The 21,495-nt window shown below is 51.6% G+C and overlaps 1 protein-coding gene across 2 annotated transcripts in view; it reads left to right on the top strand.

The window, feature by feature from the left end:
- LMX1B (LIM homeobox transcription factor 1 beta) overlaps positions 1-2,831 on the top strand; it is a gene marked incomplete at both ends in the record, with an annotated part of 80,217 nt that extends 77,386 nt beyond the window's left edge. Inside the window, 3 exons of one of the 2 annotated variants that reach the window (XM_081237612.1) lie at positions 117-183; positions 2,189-2,332; positions 2,674-2,831. In XM_081237612.1, the coding sequence (XP_081093738.1) occupies positions 117-183; positions 2,189-2,332; positions 2,674-2,831 (369 nt within the window). Of the gene's footprint in view, positions 1-116; positions 184-2,188; positions 2,354-2,673 lie in introns of both variants that reach the window. The other variant, XM_081237611.1, reaches the window with a different exon arrangement.
- Positions 2,832-21,495: the final 18,664 nt, after the last annotated feature.

Raw genomic sequence — 21,495 nt, 5'->3', positions numbered from 1 at the left:
TGGACGGGGGTGGGATGGGGAGGGGGTGCAGGCAGAAGACCAGGGGCCTGATGAGGGTGGCGTGGGAATGAAGGGGGGCTGGAGGTGGAGACTGGCACACACTGTGTCTCCTGCAGATGAAGAAGCTGGCACGGCGGCACCAGCAGCAACAGGAGCAGCAGAACTCCCAGCGGCTGGGCCAAGGTGAGCAGGGCGGCCTGGGCTGGGGCTCAGTCTCCGTAACTAGACTCCCAAGAAACCTCCCACCAAGGCGATCAGAGCTCAGGGAGCTGCTGCCTTGGAACCTGCTGAGATCAGTAAAGGCGAGAGGCAGTGGGGGCCGTGGGACACAGGAGGGGCGATGGCAGGGTGGGCGGCCCAGAGGGGTGGCAGAATTTCCATATTCAAACAGTGATGCGGTGTGCCAGGCACTGTTCTCACGGTTCCGCACGCTCCGTCTCACTTAATTCTCACAGATCCCTGAGAGGAAGGGCATCGTTACATCCCATCTCACAGATGAGGAGACTGAGGCTCAGGGAGACTAAGGGACTTGTTGGGATCACTCAGCTAGTAAGGGGCACAGCCAGGCTTCAGCCCGGAGTGTAGGGCTCCTAAGCCTGTGCTTTTAACATGACCGTACACCCTACTGCCCACAGTAGAATTCAGCAGAAGTCTCCAGAGAAAGTCTGAAAGTGTTGAGGAGTCCAGGGTGGAGTGGGCTTTGCCCAGATGCTGTTTCCACAGCTTGGGCTGGGGCTGGCCTCCCCGGCCCCATGGGGACATGGAGCCTTCTAGGTCTTGAAGGGAGGGCACTGGGAGCTCCCTGAGTCTGCCAAACTGGGGGAGGGGCCTCAGCTGCCTGCTCCCAGGTGAGCCGGGGTCTCTGAGGCAGATGCCAAGGGATTGATGGGCAGCCCCTTCTACTCAGAACTCTGGGGCCAGACCAGTGTCCCAGGCTGGACCTTGGGCTTCAAGGCCGTGGCCTCAGAGCCCAGCTCTTCCTGTCTTCTCTCTCTGCCCCCTCTCCCGAGATGGCCCAGCCTTCCGGGGCTGCAGCCACAGCCTCAGGTCCCCCAGCCTGCTCCCAAGCTGTGTCTCACTCTCCGGTGTTCCCAGCTGCCCCCTGGATGCAGCCTCCCCAGGAATGCTCCACGGTCCCCTCGAGCTCATCACAGCCCATACTGCACTTCATACCGCTGCCCCTGCTGCCACATGCACAAAACACCTCCTACAGCTCCCCTACCCCGTCTCAGCAAATGGCACTACCACCCACCCAGTACCCACACCAGGAACCCAGGAGTCACCTCCCCCGTCCTGTCCTACACGCACTGCATCTGCTCAGTCACCAAATCAGGCAGTGGTTTCTTGTCCCATGTCCCTCATGCCCCTCTTAGTCCTTCCCACATCTGCGTTAATACAGACCCCAACACCTCCCAATGGTCTCCTCCTCCAGCCTCCACCCTCCCAGCCTTTCTCCACAGTCCCTCCACAGCTAAGACCCTCCACTGGCTTCCTACAGCCTCAGGGGAGCCCCCACTCAGCTCGGGTCCCCAAGGAACCATCTCTCTCCCCAGGCACGACCTTCTCTGGTCCTCACGCTCCATCCCCATGGACTGGGCTCTTTGCTCCCACAGCGCAGTTTCTCTCTTCTCTGCCTTTGCTGCCCTTCAGCCTGGCATGCCTGCCCCCTGCTCGGCTGGTTGAACCTCTGCTGGTTGTTTAAGTCGCATGGAGGTGGTGGACCCCTTCCTCCAGGAAGCCTTCCTTCCCTGAGCCTTGTTGGCCGGGGTGCGGGCTCCACCTTGATGCTCCCAGATGCAGGGCACTCACTGCACCCAGATGTTGTCGAATCAGTACTGGCTGCACACTGGAAGCCTCTGTCATCCCCAGGCTGGGAGCTCCTGGAGGGCAGGGCCGTAGGAGGAAGGGAGGAGGTGGGGAGGGAGGGCTCTTTCTGGAAGAGACGCTGGACTGTGTGTCTGGGGAAGGTTGGTGGACTGGGGGGTCAGATATGTAGGCTCAGTGACCCTAGAAGGCCACAGGCAACCTCAGCAGGGGCAGGGCTGGGAAGGAGGAGGTCAGAGAGACCGCAGTGGGCAGCCTGGACTGGGGTGTCATGAGGGAGGTCATGGGACTCCTGGGATACATCTGTGAGGTCTCCAGGACAGGGCAGGCAGGGCCAGTCAGTGAGGGCGTGCTCTGTCCCCAGAGGTCCTGTCGAGTCGCATGGAGGGCATGATGGCCTCCTACACGCCGCTGGCTCCGCCGCAGCAGCAGATCGTGGCCATGGAGCAGAGCCCCTACGGCAGCAGCGACCCCTTCCAGCAGGGCCTCACGCCGCCCCAAATGCCAGGTGACCACATGAACCCCTATGGTAAGCTGCCCGGCCCCCTGCTGCCCCAGCACGGCCCCTGCCCCCTGCCAGACCTGGCAAGCCTGGGGCCGAAAAAGCCACCTCCCGCCCCAGGCCCCCCCCCCCCCCCGCAGACCCTTCCGACACAGCCCACCTGCCTCCTCCTGACCGGAAGGGGGCGCCCTGGAGACCTCACCCACAGCCCCCAACCCCTCTGGTTGGGCACCGTCGGCAGGTCATCCTGTCCCTCCCTCACCTCCAGCCACACTGCCTGTAGGGCCAACAGGGCCCCCAGGAGCCCCAGCCTGTACCCCGGTGCTGACACCGCCTCTGCCCCCCAGGGAACGACTCAATCTTCCACGACATCGACAGTGATACCTCCTTAACCAGCCTCAGCGACTGCTTCCTCGGCTCCTCGGATGTGGGCTCCCTGCAGGCCCGCGTGGGGAACCCCATCGACAGGCTCTACTCCATGCAGAGTTCCTACTTCGCCTCCTGAGAGCCAGCCAGGCCGCACGGACGCTTGGGCAAGGGCCCTGGGGTGGGACTGCAGGCCGCAGAGGCCGCCCCGCCACCCGCACAGACTCTACAGACAGCCATACGGTGCCCTCCCCTCGGCCAACTGGGCCTGGCTAAAGTGCCCACTGGGCACAGCCAGACAGGCAGACGGGCACAGCCTGGGCAGGGGCTGTGTCCTGTCCACAGAGACTGTCACCCCCAGGGACCCAGAGCTCTCGGACAGCCACTCATCTCCCAGCCCCACCTCGGCCTCTGTCGCCTCCTTCCCCCTCCCCATCTCTTTTATGGGAAGCTTAAATTCTCTCTATTTTTTTAAATGTCCTCTCTCTGTCCAGGCCACCTCCATGGCATGGGCCTAGGTCGAGGCAGGGCCCCCGTGCATGCCCCCAGACGATGGTGTGAGAAGCGTGTGTACCTGTGCCCTGCACTGTGCCCACCTCCCCCGCCTCTGAGGGCAGGCCCGCCAGCCTAGGATCACCCCTTCCAGCTGGAGCCTGGAGCAGGAGTAGGGAAGAGCCTGGCCAAGCCCACCACAGCTCTGCCCTGAGGGGCAATCCTGGCGGGACCAGGGACGGGTAGGTTGAGCCCAGGCTGACTCAAAGGGATGGAGACATACATGCAAACGCACACACTTAAAGGCACACCCATGCGGAAACGCACACAGATACACAGACATGCTGAAAGAGACAGACAGGCCTCTGCGGGTCAGCCCTGCCCTGTCAGGAAGGGGGAAGCGGCCAGACAGGGGCAGGGAGCCCCTCTGGCAGCAATAGGAGGGGAGGGAGGAAGCGAGGAGGCTAAGGTGAGCTTGAAGCATGTGGACACAGATGTGTCTTAGCCTCTGCCCAGACGGGGGCTGCCTGGGCAGAGACAGAGGCCGAGAACCATGTAGAATCAGACCAAACAGCAGAACCTCCAGGGGGAAAAGCATCTCAAAAGTCACCCACTTGGCACTCCATAGGATGTTTGGTTCCTGCCCAAGCCACTTCTGCCTCTCCTCGCATACCTCCAGTGACTTCATCGGGCCCCAAGTCAGATGCCTTTTCTGCTGATTTCACCTCTGCCCTATTCAGCCCCGAGTCCTCGCTTCTCAAAGCCAGGCTTTTCCAGCTTCTCCAGCTCTTCCTTTTAAACTGTACCGCCCAGCCTGGCTGCAGCTTTCCCTCTAAAGGTATGGAACAGATATAACCCAGTCTTCCCACTGTCATCAGCCAGCCAAAGTGAGCAGGTCAATCACCTCCCCCACTTTAGGCACCCTGCCTCTGTTAATGTGGCCTGAGACCCAGTGAATGGTTTAGGGCACATAACCTTGGAAACTCACCCTGCCCTTTTGTAACCAGAGCCCCTGACCCTGACACATGTGTGACAGCTAAGCCACAACTCTCTTCTCTGTGTGTGTGGAGGGGGCACTTATCGGTCCCTGGAGATCCAGTGAAGGACCTTGACTTTTTTCTTGTTACGTTTCCTCTTATTTGATTCATTCCAGCCTGTGGAGTTTCTCTGCAGCCCAACTCTGTGACCACTGGTTTGTTCTCCCTCCTCAGCACATCTGCCGAGGTAAGGAGTTGGCCCTGTGTGTCTCACCCAAGGCATGTGGACCATTTTGTCAAACGCCCTGCTAAGAGCCAGATACACTGTATCAACCTCTGCCCCCAATCTACCCAACTACTAACCCTGTCAAAAGAGGAAGTGAGGCCAGGCTGATGGGCCCTGTTCTCAGTGACCCCTTGCTGGCCCCTGGAGGCCACTGTGTCCTCAGCCAGTGCTCATGGCTCTGCTTTCCATTCTAACACTGAGCCCTAGGCTGCAGAAGTCTGCCTGGTCCAGCCTTTGAGCTGATGGGATGACGGGTGTCTCTCCACCCGTCTGGAGAAGGAGGGCCCCTCTGTCTGGCCCTTCCTGGGATCCTCAAAGTTCACCAACATCCTCTGTGGTTTTGCTTCTCTGTCCTCTGGGGAGACCTCAGTCCCTCCAGAGTATCCTAAGCCGACCTCCCCGCCCCTCCTGGGCTTCTGCACTCACGTCTTGCCACGCTCTTCACCATGGCAGGGCTGTCAGAGCGGAGATGCAGCTCAGAGCCAGCCCTCAGGCCCCAGCAGCCAGCCTGGCCCTTCTGGGCTCTTCTTGTTCTACACAGAACTTGCACAGGGTCTTAGTTGATGTCCTGAGTCCTTCTGCAGTCTCAGCCCACCTAGGTTCTGTGCCATCTCTTGGTCCTGGGTCACCACTTGTCCCTTAGGCAGACACTCTGGTTTCTTGAGAGATGGTCCCCTTTCTCCTCTTATGTCCACACAGTCGAATCATGCCAGGGGCACCGGGGCAGGTCCAGGGGTAGATGTTTTCCCCCACCAGTAGGCCTGGCTCTTCTCTCTCAGACTCTTTAAGTTGGAAGGAACCTCAGGAATGGGTCAACTAGTCCACCCCTTATTCTGCAGCTGGAAAATGTGGGCCAGGAGAGGGGCAAGGACAAGGCCTCTCTCAACTAGTCAGGGACAGAGCTGGAGCAGAGAATAGGGACACCATGCCAGCTTCTCATTCTCTGTGTCTGGTGAATGACCTCCAGGTCAGGGGGCATGATTTGTCTTGGTAAAATTGCCATTCTGGGGCTTCATAAACCCCAACTCCAACCTGGGCTTTTCCTCTGCCATTACACTGCTCCTTGCCAGGAGCTGGTACAGGACACCCATGCTGATGACCCACAGGTTGTAAAGGAAGAGGGACCTCAGCCCCTCGTGCCAAAGATGCCCCATCAGCTAGTTTAGGTAGCACCTTCGCTGTACTGCAGCTCGCTGCCCCCAGGCTCTGATGCCCACTCTGCCCGGCCCTGGACTAGGTGTGGGGACACAGCTGCACAAGATGTAGGCCCCCCCGCCTTGAGGGTCTCTCTCCTAGGAGGAGAGGCATACACATTCCGCCCCAAGCCTGTCTGGACATTGTTGGGGACCCATTTCTCAGATGAGGAACCTGAGGCTCAGAGAAGGTCACCCAGCAGAAGCACGCAGAACCAAGCAGGCTTGCTGGGGTCTGGGCCTAGCTGAGATGGCCAGGCTCTAACCACTTTGCGTAGGAAGTGCAGCCTTGACCTGAGGTGGGGGGCGTGAGTGGCCAGGACCACCCCCGCCCCTGCCGTGACACGGGCTCACCGTCACATGGTGCCTGGCTGGGAAGCCCAAGGGAAGGGGGAGGTGACAGTCTGGTCTCTGGAGGAGGGGGGAGAAGTGAGAGGTGGGCAGGGGGTGTGCTGGAGCAAAGGAGAGTCCTATTTCCCTTGGGGGAAGTTGAGTCTCAGAGAGAGGAAGGACTAGGCCCCAGGTAACACAGCGAGTGTTACCACCTACCCCATGGAGCCTCCCAGGGAGGCCACACAGAAGGACGCTATGGTTCTAAGGGTCAGACCGTGGGCTCAGCAGAGCCCATAGAGGAGGGGCCAGTGCCAGTGGGCTGGGCATCTTGGGAGGCTTCCTGGAGAGGATGAGGTAGGGGGGTCCACCACGTCCAGATGAGCAGGGCCCTAGCAGTGAGGCTTGGGGGAAGGAGAACTGGCTGAGCCCTGCCTGGGCCCAGCCTCAGCTCTGGGCACCACCTGGGGTGAGAACCTCATCTCCCATCTGGGAGAACCTGCAGCTCTGGGCTCACTGTGCCCCACGGGGAAGGGGGTCCACGCTCACAGGCACGCACACAGACACACACCCAGACACACATGAAGGTTCACGGACCCACACTCGTAGACATGTCGCTTGGGGGCCAGGGGAGCAGGAGGGACCCTCCAACGTTTGGCCCTTGGACGGTGCCATTTCCAATGGGCCTCTCTGCTGTGCCCCGCCCCCTCCAGGGTCCCACGGGAGCTCAGCCCAGCCAGGTGTGGGGACCGGGCCACCGGCCATTGCTGTTCTCCTTGTACAGACTCTCACTGTCCACCCGCCATCCCCAGACACATTTTATTTAATAACTTGTCATTGTTAAATTATTTATTCGCGTTTACCACGTCACCACCCAGCCCTGCCCTCCACTCTCACCTTCCGCCTCTTCCCCCAAATGCAGGAAATGGAAACAACAAAAAAAGATGAGACATCAGTATATTTGTAAATAAACCAACCTGTACACACCTGTGGTGCCTCTCCTTGGGGGGAGGCTGTGCGGGGCCTGAGCCAGTCCTGCATGAGATGTCAGCAGATTTCTCAATGGCCACCAGGGACAGCAGGTCAGGAAGGGAGAGCCTGGGGTCTCTGGTCTAGCCGAACACATTCCCTTGTCCCATCCGTGACTGTCATCTCCCCAGCCTTGTCCTATCCCAACCCCAACCCATCTCCATCCTTGAAACAACTGCATCCCTCCCATCCCACTCCATCCCTTTCCCCAACACATTCATTCATTCAACCATCCAATATGAAGGACCCCTTAAGTGCCAGCCACTAGGCTGAGAACTGGGGCTTGGTCCCTGCCTCAGGGAGGTAGACAGTGTGATGTGAACTCAGTTGAGGTACACTGCAGCCTTGATATAGGAGTACCCAACCTCATCTGGAGGGGCGGAGCATCATGGAAGGCTTCCTGGAAGAAGCTACATATTAAGCTGAGATGGGAAGTTAGCCAGCATGGGGGCACTGAATGGGGAGGACTGTCTGTGAGCACTCCAGGCTTGTGCAGAAACTCAGGGGCTGGCAAAATCTTGTGAGTCTCTTAAACTGCAAGAATAGCTAAGTTTGGGGCTGGGGGAGAAGCAGTGAGGCTGGAGGCAAGGCCAGACCATCCAGGGTCCTGATGCTGAGTGGAGAATAAATCCAGTTAGGTCAGATGGACTGGAGACTGGGGTCAGCTGGGTCAGGTGACAGATGACGATGGCTTTGACTAGGGTGGTAAAATTGGAGAGAAAGAAGGGGGCAGATCCCGGAGATACTGGTGAGAGGGGAGTGAGGGCAACATCTAGGTTCCTGGATCACTGTGATAGGGTCCCTTGAGCACTTTGATCTGGGGCACGTGGAGCTGAGGGTCTCTGGGGCATCCAAGAGGTGTCCTGGAGAGGGCTGAGCCTCAGAAGGACCAGATCTGAGGCTCCAGGTGTTCAACAACCAGGTGGATGGTCACTGAGGCACAAGGTGGGCGAGCTCACCCAGGGGAATGTGACAGGGAGAATGAAGCTGAGGCCAAATCCTGAGGAATCCTGAGGACTCGAGGCTGGACATGGATGGCCCTGGGATCCAGGGGAGATGGGGTGGGGCTGGGGCCGGGGGTGTGGAGATGGCAGAGACTCAAGGAATGTGGTTCTCAAAGTAAGTTCCTTGAGGTCTCAAGTTTCCTCAGAGTACCTTGGGGAGTATCAGTGTGTGCGCGTGCGTGCCCATGTGTCTATGGAAATAGCTCTGTGGATCAGTTTGCCTGGGTAGATTGTGTAGGAAGCTGGGAGTCTGCACGTATTGGTTTATGGTGTGCAGCTGGCTGTCTAGATCCGTGTATGGAGTTGGGTGTCTCAGACTTGTGTCCGTGTGTCAGTGAAGACATTTGCACAACCACACCTGGGTGTATCATTGCACATATCTACCTGGTTGTGCATCAGGGGCACCAGCGCCCCTGGGGGCAGCTCCACCCCACCCTCTCCTGCAGCCTCAGGTGACTCCCAGCCCCAGGGGCTTCTGGGTGAGGCCCTTCCATTCATCGCTTTCTTCGCACCCCACGCACCCCCGAGAGGCAGATGTCAAGGTCCCATATTTCAGAAGGGAAACCCAAGGCTCAGAAGGAGGAAATGACCAGTTCAATATGACAAAGCCAGTAAGAGGCAGAGGAACCAGGGCTCAAAACCAGGTTTAGCTGTAAACCCATGGCCTCAACACCACCTCGGATGCCTCCCTAATCCCACACTCTCTGGCCCTGCATCCTGGTCCTTCAAGGTCAGGCCCAGGGGCCCATGGAGCAAGGAAACTCTCTCCTACCTTCAGAGTGGCCTCACTGAGGCTCAGAGAAATTAAGTCACTTGGCCTAGCCTGCACAGCACAGAGGCAGGACTAAACTGGGTCCTCCAACCAAGCCCCAGGCCTAGGCTTCTGAGAGAGGAGCCTCCCAGCTCAAACCCCCCACCCCACTCCCAGCAGTGGGCTGCCAGCTCTCTTGCCAACAAAATTCTGTCACTAAAAAATGTTTGGCGGGGGTGGAGGGGAGGGGCTGAGCTAATCCACTGCTCCCCTCTCTCCTGCCTGTCTTCTCCCCCCAGCCCAGAAAGTGAAGTCAGGGGATGGGGAGGAAATGTAGGCCGAGTACGGAGACAAGAGAGGGTGTGGGAGAAGGTCTCCCTCCAGGCCCCTCTTTCCAGAGGACCAATAGTAACCAAGTCCCTGCCACTGCCAGTCACAGACTTTAGCTCACTGACCCTCACAACAACTAAGAACAGCTCTTATCCCATTGCAAAGATGAGAAAACTGAGGCTTGGAGAGAAGTATCTTGCTCCAGGGTGATTCCTCCCAGAAAACGGGGGTTGGAGAGGGTCTAGATCACGGTTCTGTGGGAGTTGAGAAGAGGGGTGGTCCCAGGAGAGGAACGTGACTCTGAGCCCACCCTACAAAACTTGTCTTCGAGAGTCTGAGGCCCGGCCCGGTCCTGCCTCTGGAGTTCACCACTGCTGCCTTCCCTGAGAAAACTGCGGGCTGTGAGGCTGGATTGGAGAAGGTGAGGTCTCTGCAGCAGCTACGTGGGATACGAATCCACCTGATGCATGTGCAGTTAGATGGGCGGTCCAACAGGCATTAGGAGGATGATCTGAAGGAGGATGGCTGCATACAGCCCTGCAGTCCCCCACCGTGATGAGAGGGGCGCCCCCTGGGCTGAGGCAATGCAGCTGGCCTGCTCACCCATGGCTAACCTGCTGGAAGTTTCGATGGGCACTGAGGCAGAGAATTAGGTGGCTGAGGGGTTCCACCCATTGCCTCTGGGAGCAGCCTTCAGGGATGCTCACCGTGCACCCCACGCTGTGCTAAGCCTTGCATGTCTCGTTCCACTTTCTCCTCGAAGCCCCGTGGGGCGAAAACAATTGTAATGTCCACTTGACAGTGAACACTCTGCTCTCTGCTGTTCCTCCTGTCCTGCTGGCCAGGGCCACTCTGCCTCAGATGCCCCCTTTTGGCCTCTGAGTGTCCCAGACCCCACGCCAGGCAGACCTTGACCCCGGGCACTGACGGATGGACAGGGGGCTCTATTATGGCTTTGACTGCAGGGCAACCCCTGGGGCTTGAATGGAGAATGGAGACAGCCCCCGGATTGCTCATCCCTTTTGGTCTTCATCCCTTGCATGGCAGACCCTCCCAGGACCCTGTCCGCCTGGGAAGAGCTAAGAAGGAGCTGCGAGACAAGCACAAAGGACTCAAAGCTGGGGAAGGGGGGGCGTTCATCAGCTGTGCCTGGGAAATTGGGGGAAGCCTCCTGGAGGAGGGAACAGCCAGAACAAGTGCTCAGAGGTTGGAGCCTCAGAGGACCAATGAGGCGGGGCACACCCAGGTTAAATTCAGGGTCCAAAGGCCAGAGACGGCAGGAGGTGAGATGCCCACACTGGGCATGCCAGGTGTCAGTCAGGCCCTTGGCAGTGACAGGACAACTGACACATCCCATACTCTGATTTAGCTGAGAATAAAGTGAGCACACTGTGAGATTTTGAATAATAGAGAGGAGTATATGTAAAGTACCTATTTGTGGCCTAAAGAGGAATAATAAAAACCTCTGTATCCGCTCCCTAGGTTACAAAAATGTACCAAAAATGTACATTTTCAATTCCTTGGAGCCCTTGAGGTACCCCACCATGGTCCCAGAAGCCCGTTTCTTCATTTGAAAAGCTCTGATTCAAATCGGAGCCAAATCTGCAATGAAGTGCAGGAAGTTCTCAGCACAGAATCTAGCAAGAACGGGCCCAGTGGCAGGGGGCCCCTCGTTCATCTCCTGTCTGCACGGAACATCCAGGCGCCTTTCTGTGTGCAGCACCCCACTTTCACTCCTTACCTCCCTTGGGGTGCTTTGCTATTTAAATCCCCAGCACAGACCAGAAACTAGTTTGAATTTTGCTTCTGAACCTGCAGTCACCCATCAGGCCACGAGGTGGCGACCGGGAGTCAGGCAGGTGACAGCTGAAGCGTCAGTTAGGCTCAAGAAACAATGCAGAGATGGGGCAGGCTTCAGATCATGGCCAGAGAAGGAAGGAGGGAAGAAACTCTCCTTCTGGGAGGCTTCTGTGCACCAGGCCCTGTGTGAGCGCTTTACAAGGATGATACCATGCATTTCTCAGCATTCCCATCTTACAGAACAGAAAAGTAGGCTCAGAGATGTTAAGGAACCTTCCCGAGGCCACACAGCTAGGAAATGGCAAAGTTGCGAATTGAACCAGAGCTGGGTCGGTGACAGAGACAAAGGAGGAGGAAAACAAGGGGAGATGGGAGGGGGGAAATAGCAGCCTTTCCTTGAGCCCTTGCTTCAGCGACTTCCAGCCTTGTCTGTCCGTCTCACTGATTCCTCACACTCACCTATGAGGCAGCTACTGGCACTACCTCCATTTTACTGATAAGGAAACTGAGGCTCAGGGAGTCTTCTTATCCTCAGTGCCCTAGCTGCTGGGGAATCAACCCTCCCTGAGCCCAGAGGGAGGAGCGCAGGGCTGAATAGAGGACTGCAAGGCACCCCCCACAGTCCCGCCTGGCCCCTTCTCCACCCCTCCTTCAGTACCCAGAGAAGCCTCGTTCCCCGGGCACATAAAGGGGGGGGCTCCCTCACCAGTGCAAGATCCAGCTCCACTCTCAGTGTGTGCTGGTCCTTGTGGATGCTTCCAGAACAGGGGATGCAGGTCACAGTTGGGAGCCCCAGATTCAAGGGTCAGTATTTCATTCTGATCATTTCAATCCCTGTGGCCTACCAATGGGGGGCAACTGATCTGGTGGGGGCCTGGGGCTCTGAGGGTATCCCATCCCATCAAGCTTCAGAGAATGGGGGGGGGGTAAGTGCGATGATGTCGAGTTCCAGTCCCAGCTCTGCCAGTTGCCGGCCATGTGACCTGGGGCAAGTCACTTAACCACTCCAAGCCTTGGTTTCTTTGTAAACAGAGGGACAAGCATAGCGCCATCATGAGGCTCACATGAGCAAGTGAACCAGGCACAGAGTTCAGCCAACCCCAGGTGCTCAAACAATGCAGCTAAGATTATTCATGGGTGCTTCTCCCTCTGCCTACCCAGGAAGCTAAGTCAGCCCAGAACACTGAACCAAGAGGAGCCCAAGGGCCTTGAAGGCGGTGGACGGGGGGTGGTCCTTAGCACTGACAATGGCAAGGCTCCCCCTACCCCTTTAGGCCAGAGAAGCTTCCAGGAGCTGGGTTTCCTGTGACACCAGGCTACCTTTTGCCATGCTCGGAGGCTGACAGACACCTGGGCCTCCCATGACCTCAGGGGCCATACCAGAGGAGGCATCGAGGCACAGACAGTCAGCCAGGCCTGAGTCTCATGGCACAAGTTACAGGGATGCTGGTAGTTATGCTATCTGAGCTCTTGGCCATGAGCACATGCCTGGCCCCCTCTGGTGCCCCACACACAGAGGGGAACCCCCTCCAGTTCACCCACAGCTGGAACTGGGAAGCTGTGCCGCAGGGCCAGGCAGTGGGGTACTTCATAAGCAACAGAGGTCAATTGAAAAAGTGAATTACTGGTGCTGAGTTACTAATAAGCAAACAATCAAGTTATACCCACCACAAAAATGACCACAAACAGAGCGACCGTGACAAGAGCAGAAACCTGGAGTCATGCTCTGCAAAGCAAAGTGCAGCTGCAACTCTGGAAGAAAGCAGCTTACTACAAGGGGTCTTGTTGCTTATAAAATACTCTGCCAACAACGAACAATAATGATAATAGTGAGGACGACCAGGACAATAATGATAGCTACTGAGTACTGGGTACTTATCATAGGCTAGTGCCTTCAGACATGATCTCATTTTGTTTTCACTCAAAGTACTGTCATCCCCATTCTACAGATGAAGACGCTGAGGCTCTGAGAGGTGAAGGAGCTTGTTCCAGGTCACAGAGCTAGTGAGTGGCAGATTCTGAGAGCAACTTACCACTGTAAACAAGCAACTCTGCCTAGAAGGAAGGCCAGGACAGACAGGAAAAGCTCCAATATTTTGCAACTCTGCCTTTCTGAGGGGTGGAGCGGGCTTCACCGGACCAGGCTCCAAGCCAAGGATTGCCTTGGAATGGCCTGAGAGACAGAGAAGGAGGCCACATCCCAGGGCAACAGGAGTGAGGATTCAACAGCAAGGCCGAGAGGTGTGGCCCGTCTTAAGCTGCCTCCCAGGTGCTGACCATCAGGTTGGCTCAGGCCAGGACAAGAGAAGCAGGGAGAAAGGGAGACTGACAGCCAGAAAGCCACCCTCCCTCTCACGGCTAGCCCCGTCTATCACAGACATGGTCTGTGCCTCTTGCATCATTGCCTTGTGCAAAGGGAACAGCGGAACTCGGTGGTCAGCCACTTGCTAAGTTCACACAGCCAGTTGGCACAGACGGAAAGATGGGGAAGGGAAGAGAGAAGGGTGGGTCCATTTTCACAGATTAAAAGCCCCCCACACCAGGAGAGTCCAGGGAAGAAATCTTGTAGATTAGGAGCCTAGAAAGTAGATGAACATCAGGCAGGTCAGGAGGAGAAACAGGAAGAAGTAGGCATCATCCATGGGGAGGCCAGATATAGAAGCAGGTGCAGGAGCTGGGCTGGAAGTCTGGATTGGGACCCCTGGGAGCCTGGCCACACTCCGAGGCTTTTCCAAATCACTGGGAAAGGTGGGCACCTGTCTCAGAGGTGACTCCTCAAAGCCACGGCACTTCTCAAGAGGGGGCCTGGCCAGCAGCACCATTGCAGGGAGGACTCTACTACCTCCAAACAGGAAGAATACTAAGACAACTACTGAGATTTTTTTTCCCCTAGAGTTTTTACTTTATATTAGTTGACTGCTGTGTTGTTTGGTACAAGGTTTATGATTATTTTATCTTTCTCAGGGAATGTATCTTTCTTCATTAGCTAATGTCTATCTCTGTCCTGTTCAATGCTTTTGGTACTGAATTCTACTTTGATAATAATGTTGGTACTCCTACATTGTTTTTTGTGTGTGTGTGCCTTAACCTACTATCTTTGTCTCTGTCCAGCCCTTTATTTTATAATCTTTCTTTGTTCTTTTTTGGTTATACCTTTTTTTTTAAGTGTGTAACTGGAGTTCATTTTTCTTTTTGTTATATCTGATACATACACAAAACTTATAACTGATATAAGTTGCGAAGCATAATAAGATAAACACCTGTGAACCCAACTAGAGCATTACGAAAGATAGAAACTAGGACACTACCAAGACCACTGAGTCTTCCTGAGTATTGCAGCCCATCCCTCTCCTACCTCATCCTGAAGATAACCACTATCTTGTATTTTGTGTTTATCATTGCCTTGCTTTAAAAACAAAAACTAATTCCTGATCGCATAAAATTATTATTGTTCAGTTTTCCATGTTTTTGAACTTTATGCTAGTAATATACTATGCATAGTCTTCTACTAGTTCCATTTTTTACTCACTATTGTAGCCAACATTCATCCACATTCTTGCATGTGACCATTATTCATTGCTATCTAATATTCCATTTATTTTTTAATTTTCCTATTGCAGATATTTGGGTTTTTCCAATTTTTCATTAAAACAAACAATGCTGCAATGAATGTCCATCTACATGACTTCTAACGCACACATACCAGAGTCTTTCCAGAATATAATCTGGTGGGGAGTTGCTGGGTTGCCAGGATATGCACAGGGTCAGCTGTGTCAGACAAAGTCTGTATCTTCCATGGTGATTGTACTATTTACACTCTCACCAGCAATTAAGAAGAGTTCCCACTGCTCCCCATCCGTGACAGTACTTATCGATTTGGATCTGCCCCAGAGGATTAGTGAGGTTGAGCATCTTTTCATATGTTTATTCTCCATCTGTGTTTTCTCTTTTGTGAAATGCCTATTTACGTCTTTCACTCAATTTTCTTTTGGGTTGTTTGTCTCTTTCTTATTTATTTCTAGGGTTTTTAAAAATATATATATTCTAGATACAAATCCTTCACTAGTTTTTATGTGCTACAAATAATTTCTTCCAGCTTGTGGAATAGAAGTTCTTCATTTTTTTTTTTTTTTTTTTTGCAGTACGTGGGCCTCTCATTGTCGTGGCCTCTCCCGTTGCGGAGCACAGGCTCCGGACGCGCAGGCTCAGCGGCCATGGCTCACGGGCCCAGCCGCTCCGCGGCATGTGGAATCTTCCCGGACCAGGGCACGAACCCGTGTTCCCTGCATCGGCAGGCGGACTCTCAACCACTGCGCCACCAGGGAAGCGCCCGAAGTTCTTCATTTTAATGTAGCCTGATTCATCATACATTTATGGTTTGTGCTTTTTTTGTGTGTCTTATTTACAAAATCCTTCACTACCTGAATCAGAAAGATACTCTTTTATATTTTTTCTTAAATTTTAAAGGTTTGACTTTCACATTTAAAATTTTAACCCATTAAGAATTTATTTCGGAGTACAGGTGAGATAAGGGTCCAACTTCATGTTTTTCCATATGAATAATCAAGTATCCAGGCACCTTACATCAAATAGTTAATACTTTCCCAGTCATCTGAAAAGCCAATTCTATCGTATGTCAGCTTTCTACACATGTGAACTTTTATTACTGTTGCACTGGTCTGTTGGTCTAATCCCATGCCAATACCACATGATCTTAACTACTAACACTTGATATTAAGCCTTGATTGCATTTAGGCATGTTTAACCACCATTTCTTCTTCAGGAGGGTACGGCTAGTCTTGGGCTTTTGTTCTTCCACTTAGAATCAGCTTGTAAAGTACTTCAAAAAATCCTATTGGGGTTTTGATTGGAATGACAATTACTCTATAGATCAATATGTGGAGAACTGAACAGGATAAATCTCCCTGTTTATTAGGTCTTCTCTGACGTCTTTCAATAATTTTCTGCAACAGGTCTTGCACATCTTTTATTATATTTATTTTTAGATTCCTTACTTTCTGTTGCTATTCTAAATGTCTTTTTCTGAATTGTTTTATAAGCAAGTGTAGAGACGAGCAATTTAGTTTTGAATATTATCTTATATCCTGCCACCTTCATAAACTCATTAATCCTAATAATCTCTTGGTATATTATTTTGGATTTTTTAATGTAGATAATCATCTCACCTGGAAATGATAGTTTTGTTTCTTTCTAATCATTATTCTTCTTTCCTTCCTTTTCTTCTCCTTCTTGTTCTTTTTAAAATATTAAACACATTGGCTAGGCTTTCCAATAAAATGTTGATTTGGAGGATATTAAGATTCTTGTCTTGTTTTGTTAAGGATACTCCTTTTTACTTTTTATTAATAAGTACGATTTTGCTAAATTTTGTAAGTTAAGAAAATTCCCGGGCTTCCCTGGTGGCGCAGTGGTTGAGAGTTCGCCTGCCGATGCAGGGGGACACGGGTTCGTGGCCCGGTCCGGGAAGATCCCACATGCCGCGGAGCGGCTGGACCCGTGAGCCATGGCCGCTGAGCCTGCGCGTCCGGAGCCTGCGCTCCGCAATGGGAGAGGCCACAACAGTGAGAGGCCCGCGTACCGCAAAAAAAAAAAAAAAAAAAAAAAAAAGAAAGAAAGAAAATTCCCTTATTTTCCTAGGAAGGTAAGAATTTTAATCATGAAAGAATGTTGATTTTGATTAAATGCTTCTTCTACATAGATTTTCTCCTTTAACCTGTTAATGTCACTGCACATATTTACAATTTAATATATATCAATAATGTTATAGAACATGTAATACATGCTATGTAATATAATATCTACTATACATAATCTAATAATATATCATATAGTAATAATATTAATATTATATTAATATATAATATATATTAATGTTAAACCTCATTAGGTCCATGGTATAAACCTGGTTTGGTCACGATTTTTAAATACTTGTTGGATTCAGTCTTCTACTCTTTCTTGATTTTTGCATTTAGGCACATGAATGAGGTTGTCCTGATTTGAATAATAAAGTTATACTGGTTTCTCAAAGTGAGCTGATAAGTGTTCCTTTTTTTCTATTCTCTGGAAGAGTTTGTATAAAATTGTAATATCTGTTCTTTGAATGTTTGAAATTATCTGGGCTTGATGTTTTCTACGTGGGATTAGCAACCTATTTAATTATGTTTAGTGGTTATGGGACTATTCAGGATTTTTTTTTTCTTAAGCCAGTTTTGATAAGTCATGTGTTCCAAAGAATCTGTGTATTTTGCCTGTTTTAAAATTTATTTAATACAGAGTTATATAAAATATTCTTTTTATCTTTTTAATCTCTGTTCTAGCTGTAGCAATATTTCCTTTCTCATCCTTAATATTATTGATTTATGCCTTTAAAAAATTCTTTTTAAACTTTGCCAGATGTTTATCTACTTTATTAGTCTTTCAAAGAACTAATTTTGGCCTTGTTGATTCCCTCTACTATATCTTTATTTTTCTATTTTATTATGATATTCTTTCTTTTCTTTCACTGAGTTTTTATTCTTTTCCTATTTTTGTAAGTTGGATGCTTAGCTAATTGTCAGCTTTCTTTTTAAAAAATATAAGCATTTAAGGCTCTAAATTTCCCTCAAACTACCACTTACACTGCATTACAAAAGTTTTGATATGCAACATTTTCATTCATAAGGGCTTTAAAATTTTCCAGTGTGATTTTTTTCTAACTCACAAACACATGGAAAATTTTTTACTCATTGTTTTATCATTGATTTTTAACCTAGTTGCATTGCAGGTTACAGAAACATGATCTGTATACCAGATATTATAATTTATTAAGAATTGTATTATGTTCTAGTATGTGGTCGCTTTTTATACATTTCCCTTGTGTGGATGAAAACATTTGTATTCTCTAACTGTTGGATTCAGAATTTTATCTACATCCATTTGTTCAGGTTTGTTAATTGTGTAGTTAAAATCTTCTATATCTTAATTTTTTCTTTGCTTGACATAGCAATAACTACAAGAGATATGTTGAAATCTTCCATAATAATCATGGATTTACCAATTTTTCTCTGTAGTTCTGTACATTCCTCCTTTGTATGTTTTGAGGCTACTTTATGAACTGAATTGTTTTATCTTCCAGTTTCATTAAAACTTTTATCATTATTAGGAGCTCTCTTTATCTTTTACAATATTTAACTTAATGACTATTTTTTTGATAGTAATAAAGCCACTCCAGCTTTCCTTTGGTTGATATTTTTTCTCATGAATCATTTGGGTTTTTGTTTGTTTGTTTTAGTATTTATTTATTTATTTATTTGGCTGTGTCAGGTTTTATTTGCAGCACACAGGATCTTCATTGCAGCATGGAGGATCTTTTGTTGAGGCATGTGGGCTATAGAGCACACGGGCTCAGTAGCTGCAGCATGCAGGCTCCAGAGTGTGAAGGCTCAGTAGCTGAGGCACATGGGCTCTCTAGTTGTGGTGTGCGGGCTCTAGAGGGTTCAGGCTTAGTTGCCCCGTGGCATGTGGGATCTTAGTTCCCCAACCAGGGATTGAACCCATGTTCCCTGCATTGGAAGGTGGATTCTTATCCAGTGGACTACCAGGGAAGTCCCCTAATGTATCATTTTGATTGCCTTTATTTTCAGCCTTTTGGTGTCCTTATGTTTTAGGAGTGACTTTGTACATAACATACAGCTGGATTTTTAAAATATTTAATATTTCAAATATTATGTCTGTTTTCTTACTAAAGAGTTTAGCACATTTACAGTTTTTACAGTTAGTGATAAATTTGGATGTGTATCTGCCATCTAATTTTGTACTTTCTTTTTGATCCACACCCAAGTGGGGAGGTGAGACTTGATCCAAGCATTTGGGGGCAGGAACTGAGGGGGCCCCACCCAGCCCTTTCTGGGCTCTCTTGACACCATGGGCCTGCAGGGAGAGTGCGTGCTGGTTGCCATGACGGGTGATATAGGCTTCCCCCGAAGGCTCTGCCCCTGCACGGGGCAGCCTGCAAGCAGAAGGGGCAATTCAGTTCAGAAGGAGCACAAGGAAGCCCTCTGGGTCACTCATCAGCCCTGCCCTCCAATCCAGCATGATGAGTAATGCAGTTGATATTTGATGGGTCTGTCTCTGTGCCTTATTTCTCATTGGTTCCAAGCTTGGCAGGAAAGAGAGGGGTTTTATTTGTTGTTTCCATCTCAAGTATCAACATATGTATTCAAAATGACTGTGCTTTTTTTTTTTTTTTTTTGCGTTACGCTGGCCTCTCACTGTTGTGGCCTCTCCCGTTGTGGAGCACAGGCTCCAGACGCACAGGCTCAGTGGCCATGGCTCATGGGCCCAGCCGCTCTGCAGCATGTGGGATCTTCCCGGACCAGGGCACGAACCCGTGTCCCCTGCATCGGCAGGCGGACTCTCAACGACTGCGCCACCAGGGAAGCCCAATAACTGTGCTTTTAAATGAAGATACAAAACAAGTTTTGATAGAAAGGAAGGACCAGGCAACTGGGTCATTGTAGGTGGTGGAGGAGGGGTGTTGGGACAGGGGTTGGAGTGTGTGTCTCGGTTGTGCCTTTGTGTCCCTGATATTGGGGTGACTGTGAGTGAGTGTGTCTACATCTTTGTGTCCCTCTTAGGGACCAAGGACAGTGAATCCTGTGCCCCACCCCCTTCCAGCTCTTGCTTCCCTATTATGGGGGAGTCTCCCGTGGGCCTGGGAGGGTTTTAAGCCCGGGTGCAGTCTCTTCCCCACAGAAGCCCAGGACCCCAGTGAGACTCTGACCCCACAGAGAGGGTCTTGCTTCTCCAAAGCACCTGCTGGTCAGACCCCACCTGGGAGTGCGTGTGGTGGGTGAGAGCAGCACCCCACAAGCTGCACACCGGCCCCTGCTGCTTCCTGGCATCCCTGATCTCTGTTCAGTGTGTGATTTTTTACGATCGATCTTATATCCGGCACAATCAGATTTATGGCTCCTGCATCTTATGAAATTACACAGATGTTGCTGCTCTGCTTCTCTCCAGGACAGTAAAAGGCAATAACATTCTTGCAGATTTCGACAGCAGGCAATTCAATAAAGGGCCATGTATATTTTATAAGTACAATAAAGACAAGGCTCTCTGCCCGCTCTGCGGCCCGCCAGGGCCCAGCCCTGCACTGGGTGGCCGCCTGTGCCCTCTTCCTGTCTGTTTGTCGATCAGGCCTTTCCCACTGTCACACAGGGGAACGGGGAGATTTATCCCCTTTCTGATCCATTATTTAAGTTTGGCTCCAGGGACCCTGCAATGGGGGCTGTTTAAAATTTAAAGGTGTTTGTGGAACTTAATACTTTCCTTCTCCTGATTTGTACTATAAAATTTTATCTATATTTTTGTTGCCCCATAAAACGTTTCTATCTTATCAGGATGGCTTGTCCTTTTATGGGCAAAACCATAAATATCTGATGAGGTGCAGGTTGGCTGAAGGTCTCACAGAGGAGTCCTGGGAGTAGGCAGGAGGAGAGCATCCTGCCCTGCTCTGCCGTGGACACCCTGTGTGGCTGGAGGGGACGGGGTACCGTACCTCTAAGACTCAGTTTCTTCACCTGTAAAGTAAGGAGAAACATAGCACCCAGGGCTGTTGTGATTCAGGGAGATGTGGCACCAGTAGTGTTTCCTTGGTACCTGGCACAGCCCAGAGGTGGGAATAGTAGAGGAAAGGTCTCCATCTCCAGGGCAGGACTGCAAAGTGCCAGGCCGGGCTGGGAGCAAAGGTCTGTGCCAGCTTGGCAGTCACTCAGCCTTGGTGTCCTCATTTATAAGATGGAGACATGAGGTTCCCATCACATGAGGTGTTGTGTGGATTAATGAGTACTGCCTGCACAATTACTAGCTCAATGCCCCACACATGGTAACCGCTTCACATTTGTCAGGTGTTGCTGTTGTTGTCATTGTTACAAGGCAGTGCTGGGGCTGGGGCGAGGCAGGTGAGGCGCCCAGGGAGCAAAATGCAAGGAGACCTCCCTCTAGGAGGTGCACAGGTGCAGGTGGGCACCTGAGAGTGAAGCCGCCTTACATTTTGCACCTTACGATCCTCCCTTGCCTCACCCTGGCCCTGCTACCTGGGTCATTTTCATTTTGCTGGTGGGCAGTCGTGGCTGATCAGAAGCAGGCCCCCCAGGTTAGGGGGGTGGGAGCAGTGTTCCTCTTCAATAGAACCAACACCTCCTAGAGGTCTAGGCATTCCTGGAACAAGACTGGACGAATTTTGGTGTTCCCAGGGCCAAGCCAGGCCCATCCCTTCTGTGTGACACTCACCGATACCCGCTTTGTGCCAGGTGCTTGCTGGGCCTGGCAGCATCAAAGAGAGGCAAGTATAACCTCTGCCCTCAAGGGGTGCCTGGTCTAGTGGGGGGGACTGGCACATACTGGCATGGGGGTTCAGGGGCACAAAAGGGGAGGGGCTTCTACCTCTGTAGAGTGGTGGTGAGAGAAGTCAGGAAAGGCTTTTTTTTTTTTCATGGAGGATCCTAGTTCCCTGACCAGGTATCGAACCTGTGCCCCCTGCAGTGGAAGCTCAGAGTCTTCACCGCTGGACTGCCAGGGAAGTCCCAGGAAAGGCTTTTTGAAGGGGGC

This window comes from Mesoplodon bidens, assembly GCF_964165515.1.
Source record: "Mesoplodon bidens genome assembly, chromosome: 6".
Taxonomy (NCBI): Eukaryota; Metazoa; Chordata; class Mammalia; order Artiodactyla; family Ziphiidae; genus Mesoplodon; species Mesoplodon bidens.
This window is presented reverse-complemented; position numbering and strand designations above follow the sequence as displayed.